Here is a 5,864-nt window from a genome sequence, read left to right as displayed (position 1 = left end):
TTGGGCTGCAGGAAAAAGAGGTTTGGCCACGGTGGGTCTAGAGGTAATATAGCAGATGATTGTGGAATGTCCTGTCCACTTTGACATGATGTGGCCGAAGACTAAAGATCCCCAGAAACAGGGCCCCCTCGAAGGAATTCTATGCTCTTGCCCCTCTGCTCCCCAATTCACATTCCTCACCTTCCTGGCAGCGTCACAGTAATTCTGAACTCCACTGTTCCTGAGGGACTGGGAAAGGGACAACAGCAAGGTTGTCCTTAAGATACCATCCTGCAGACCAATATCAGGTGCAGACAAGAAGAATGGCAGAGGGTTAGGGGATGGAGCTCCTTCCAGGGTAGGGACTCAAGAGTTGCTGTTCCCTGATCTGGAGAGGCCTCCTCTCTAGCATGGGTGATGCGGCTTGCCTGAGGCTCTGGGTCTGGGCTTTTGGGGTTATGGCAGGAAAGGGCTGGAGGGCGGGGAGGTGCAGAGGCTGAGGCAGGATCCTGAGAGCAGGAAGTTAGAGGAGAGGGCAGACCCCTCTGGGTCCCGAAGCTTCCAAGCCAGCAAAGGTCATCAGGCTCCCGGGCCCCTTCTCCCTCAGGTCCCTCTCCACCTCTCTCAACTCTGACCCCACTGTTGCTGGGCTCAGCATCCCCTCGTGGCTTCAGAGCAGCGCGGATGCACTCGAGATAGGCCTGCTTTGAGGACAGTTCTGCCGCTCTGGGGGAACTGAGAATCCCACTCTCCCCATTCCTGCCTCTGAGCACCTGTCCTTGCAAATGCAGGAAAGAGGGTAAATAACTCTTCCCAATACTCCCGATCAGGGTGAGGGCAGGCACTGGGGTCCCAAACAGGAATCTTTTCTCGGTCACTGTCCCTTTTCTCTGGGGGAGCTGCAAGCCATGTTCCAAACAAACAACTAAACAGGAGATAAAGAAATCAATCTCTGCTGTGCGGAGGCCCCTATGCCGGAGCTGGAGGCATCCTGGGAGAGAACCTGTCCCCGTCCCCTGCCCCGCAGCCCAGCTTGGCTTCCTCCCTCTCTGGGGCAGTATGAGGGGGTCCAGAAGCCCAAAAGGTCCTATTCTCCCACCCTAACCTCTAGGCTGGGCCACAGTGCCCTGCACTGGCCTCTCTGGGCCCTTCTCTTGACTAAGCAGGGCTACCAGAGCACACTGTCTGCCCAGGAGTTTACAAACAAAGCCAGGAAAAGGGCTGGGGCTGTATGAGGGGAGGGAAAGAGCTCCCTTGGCTCCAGCCCCTCTTGCTCCCCTCCTTTCTTCAGGGGCAGACGGGCAAATTAGGTGGTGGGGCCAACGCCCCCATACAAACCAGGGGAGGGAAACAAGAGTAAAAAGAGCCTGGGGGTACAGCCCCTTTGGGTGCCTCTAGGGAATGAAAGACATAGGTAGGGTTCAAACACACCTAAACACCCACAGGTTACATATGTTTACACAAATAAACACATTGCGAACCCCACACAAATGTACATATTCAAAAAACGTAAACACATTCAAATACCGATGCGCACAAATGCTTGCCTGATGTACGCAGAGTCGGGCCCATAGGGTTCCCAGCCCCCAGTCCGACTCGAACCCGGCTTCCCTGCGGGTTCCTGGGAGCGCAGCCCCAGCCTTGGCCCGGCCCCCTCCGGGCCCCCGCCCCGCATCCGGAACAGCTGGAGTCGGGCGGTGTACTGGAGCCCGGCGCTGGGCTGGGCGGGGCCGGCAGCGGGGCCCCGGCCGGGGCCTGGGCAGAGCTCAGCGGGGAGGCCCCGAGCCGGCCCCGTTAGCCCAGGCAACCGGCCCGGCTGCCCGGTCGGGCGCCGGTCACCAGGCGGTCCCGTGGCCCCAGTCGGCCGGGAGAGCCCTGGCCCGAAGGGTGTGCAAGACCGCCGGAAGAGGTAAGGTTGTCGCTTCGGGCTCAGGCCGGTGGAGAGGGGCCTGGAGCCACCAATAACTCCCCCCTCCGCCTCTCGGCTGGGGAAGACTGAGTCCTCTGGCTGACCCCCTCCCCTCAACCCCTGGGATCCTCCACCCCTGTCCCGTGTCGCCTCACCCAGGGCTGCAGTACCCACACGGACCTCCCGCGGGCCAGCCTGGAAGCTGCAGATTCCCTCTCCCCAGGCGCATGGACCAAGGCCGGGGGTGACGGACAAGGAGGGTCGAGGGGTAGGGACGCTGGGTCCTTGATCTCAGCTCGGCAAAGTCCGCACTGGGCGGCGGCGGGGCCCACCCAGGCTCCTGGTCTTACCTGGCCCGCGCGGCGGCCGCGTCCCTCTCCGGCTGGGCTCACGCCGCCCTTCTCGGGCGCCAAATCCCGGGTCGGAGAGCCTGAGACCTCCGGGCCAGCGCTGCCATCGCAGCCAGGCCGGCGGGAGGCGGGTGCGCGGGGAGCGAGGCTCGCAGTTTGGGGTGGGGGTGGCGGCTTTTGAGTCGCCCGAGGTTCGGGTGCAATAAAGGCGCCGCTAATGTAATTTACAAACAGCTCGGGCCGAGCGCGGCGCAGCGCCCGGACTGACAGGCGCATTAGGCAGGCTAATTCCAGCCGGCTCCTCCTACCCCCGGCCCGCTAATTAATGAGCTTCCCAACTTAGAGCCGCCTGCATTGGACAGACAGAGAGTGAAAGAGAGGACGAGGGAGAGGGAGAGAAGGAGAGAGACGGGGGGGAGCAGAGAAGAGAGAAGAGAGAGAGGGAGGGAGAGAGAGAACAGGAGGAGAGAGAACAGAGGGAAAGAAGAGAGAGGAGAAAGGGAGAAAGGAGAGAGAAACAGAGAAGTGCCGTTGCAGATAATTGATTACTCCTCGATCAAGGCTAACTTGTTAGCAATAGTCAATTGCCCCATCTCTCCGCCTCCCCTCGCAGTACGGGCTCGGCGCCCTCGCCTCGGCTTTTCCAACTGCCGCCGCCAGGACCCGGGGCCAGGAGCCGCCGCGGAGCCACCTGACACCTTTAAATAGCACCGGGGCTGGCGAAACTGGAGCCCCGCGCGGCGCGCCCCGGCTCGGGCCCCGGATTGCTGGAAGCCCCGGCGGCAGCGGCGCCCGCGTCAGCGCCCTCCTCCCGGGGCCCCGTGCGGCTCTGCTCGCCTCTGCCGCTGCGCTAATCGGCCCCGCGCCCGGTCCGGCGCCTGGCCCGGCGCCGCCTCCTTCCCGCCCGCCGCTGCCGCCCACCCGCGCCGCCCGGCGCCCGAGCTGCCTGCGGGCTGGGTCCCCGCGGCCCGAGCCGCCCCGGCCGGGCCCCCAAACAAGGCCGAGATGACTTCCAAGGAGGATGGCAAGGCGGCGCCGGGGGAAGAGCGGCGGCGCAGCCCGCTGGATCACCTGCCGCCTCCCGCCAACTCCAACAAGCCGCTGACTCCGTTCAGCATCGAGGACATCCTCAACAAGCCTTCTGTGCGGAGAAGTTACTCGCTGTGCGGGGCGGCGCACCTGCTGGCGGCCGCGGACAAGCACGCGCCGGGCGGCTTGCCCCTGGCGGGCCGCGCGCTGCTCTCGCAGACCTCGCCGCTGTGCGCGCTGGAGGAGCTCGCCAGCAAGACCTTTAAGGGGCTGGAGGTCAGCGTCCTGCAGGCAGCCGAAGGTAGGCGCCGTCGCTGGGTTTCCCTGCGCCCAGCACCCCAGGACCCGCTCCCGGTGCCCCACTCTTTGTGCCCTGTGCCTCTGTCCGCCTCCTCCCGCGCCTGCCGTCAGGGCCCTCCAGCCCAAGCCGCTGCCGCTGGGAGTGGAAATGAGTGGGACAGGACCCAAACCCTATTTCCTAGGGACCTCTGGATAGGCCAGAGTCGAGTGACCCAGGAGGGATGGCGGGAACCCAAGATCTCTCCGCAGTTTGCCTGCTCTGCTTGGCTCCCTCCCGTTCCCAGTGGCCTGGGCGCTCCTCGCCCTGTTCCTGGGTTGGAGAACGGAGAGCCTTTCAGCTAGGACTTTTTATGGGTAGGGATAGAATCGGGGTGATTGGGAAGAGGTGTAGAATCAACATTCACCCAGCAGTCGGGGCGTCCCTGTCTGGCTCCGTTGTGCTCTAGCGACCTCGGGCCTTTCAAATCAACTCCTAGGTGGGGAGCAGAGACTAAAACAATTTTTCCTAAAGACTTCCGGTAGACAGGAGCGGGGGGAAGGTTTGCCTTAGGCGAGGCTTGCCCTAGTCCGGGAGGCCGAATCAAATCCGAGAAGGGAACTGCAACAGACCTCAGGCCGGAAGGGCCTGGGTGGGGTGAAGGAGAGCCGGGGTGTGGTCTCCTCTCCCCCAGCGCAAGCCTATACTTATGGTTTCCTCGCAGGCCGCGACGGGATGACCATCTTCGGGCAACGGCAGACCCCCAAGAAGCGGCGAAAGTCGCGAACAGCCTTCACCAACCACCAGATCTACGAGTTGGAGAAGCGCTTCCTCTACCAGAAGTACCTGTCCCCCGCCGATCGCGACCAAATCGCGCAGCAGCTGGGTCTCACCAACGCTCAGGTCATCACCTGGTTCCAGAATCGGCGTGCCAAGCTCAAGCGGGACCTGGAGGAGATGAAGGCCGACGTGGAGTCCGCCAAGAAACTGGGCCCCAGCGGGCAGATGGACATCGTGGCGCTGGCCGAACTCGAGCAGAACTCGGAGGCCGCGGGCGGCGGTGGCGGCGGCGGCGGCAGGGCCAAGTCGAGGCCTGGCTCTCCGGCGCTCCCCCCAGGCGCTCCGCAGGCCCCGGGCGCCGGGCCCCTGCAGCTCTCTCCTGGCTCCCCGCTCACGGACCAGCCGGCCAGCAGCCAGGACTGCTCAGAGGACGAGGAAGACGAAGAGATCGACGTGGACGATTGAGCCGCGCCCGGGATCCTCCGCCGCTCCGGGCCCCCAGCGCGGGTACGCCCGCCGCCTCCCGGACCGCCGAGGGGAGCTGGGACCTCCTCTGCAACTCCCGCCTTCTTCCCCCGTCCCTGGCCCGGACTCAGCTCCCGGCAGCCGCCTCCTCCCTCTCGAAGCAATAAACCCGGGCTGGCCGGCCGGGCCGGCTGCCGCGCGCGGCCTCCGCCGCCCCGGGAGCCCTCGCCGTGCAATTCTGTATGGCTCCTGTATAAATATTTAAACTTACATAGCGGGTTCTTCCCATCTCAGCCTGACTGTTTTCTTTCTTTCTTTTATTTTTTAAAATCTCGGAGATTTCCATGTTTTCAAAGCTCTCAGGCTGCTGGGTTTGCTGAGGGCGAGGCAGTATGGAGGGTAACGAACACTTAACCCCGCGGTCTGGAGGAGGGGGCCGCCCCGACTGTTTTGATTTTTCTCTGCATGTGGCGAATGCACTGGCCCTCTTCCTCCTCGCCTCCCTAGGCCTATTGCAGTTGACTTCTTTTATTTCCTTCTGCCCCTTTTCCCCGCGTGGGAAGGGGCTGAGGGGGACAGCCGGGTCCTGACTTGCAAGTTTCAAATCGATCTTTTCTCTCCCCTACCCCCGTCCCCAGAAGTCTGTTTTCGATGCCATTTCTGCCTCCCGATGCCCACTGACGCTATTTTTAAGATTCCTCCTCGCCCTCTCTCGTTTTCCTTGGATTGACTGCTGGGGTCCGGGTCTTCAGGACAAAGCAGGGGGAAGTCCAACCAATCAGCCAACTAAAATGGAACCCAAAGCCCTAGAACTATTTTTTACTCTTTTTAGAATTTTTCTGCATGTGACAGAGACTGAGAGGAGGCCACCTGAAGCCCTCGCCCCACCTCCTCCGCAGCTCTGGGTCTGATTGCAGTCTCCAATGCCCTACTCCTGCTCCTAGCTCCACTTGGCCAGACAAGGGTGACTCGATGAGGGTGGGTCCCTGGTGCCCCTTCCCTGATCCTGCCCTGCCCTCTCCGCCCCGGACTGTACCCAAGGCCTCTTTCTCCGATAAATAAAGTCTTTGCCATT

General features: G+C 62.7%; 1 protein-coding gene across 1 annotated transcript; it reads left to right on the top strand.

Moving 5' to 3' along the window:
- The first annotated feature begins 3,233 nt into the window (after window positions 1–3,233).
- LBX1 (ladybird homeobox 1) lies at window positions 3,234–4,789 on the top strand. Its single transcript, XM_021700121.1, has 2 exons — window positions 3,234–3,568; window positions 4,269–4,789. The coding sequence occupies exons 1-2, from the start codon at window positions 3,244–3,246 to the stop codon at window positions 4,787–4,789; spliced, it is 846 nt and encodes a 281-aa protein (XP_021555796.1). The 5' UTR covers window positions 3,234–3,243.
- Window positions 4,790–5,864: the final 1,075 nt, after the last annotated feature.

Source organism: Neomonachus schauinslandi, chromosome 6 (assembly GCF_002201575.2).
Source record: "Neomonachus schauinslandi chromosome 6, ASM220157v2, whole genome shotgun sequence".
Taxonomy (NCBI): Eukaryota; Metazoa; Chordata; class Mammalia; order Carnivora; family Phocidae; genus Neomonachus; species Neomonachus schauinslandi.
This window is presented reverse-complemented; position numbering and strand designations above follow the sequence as displayed.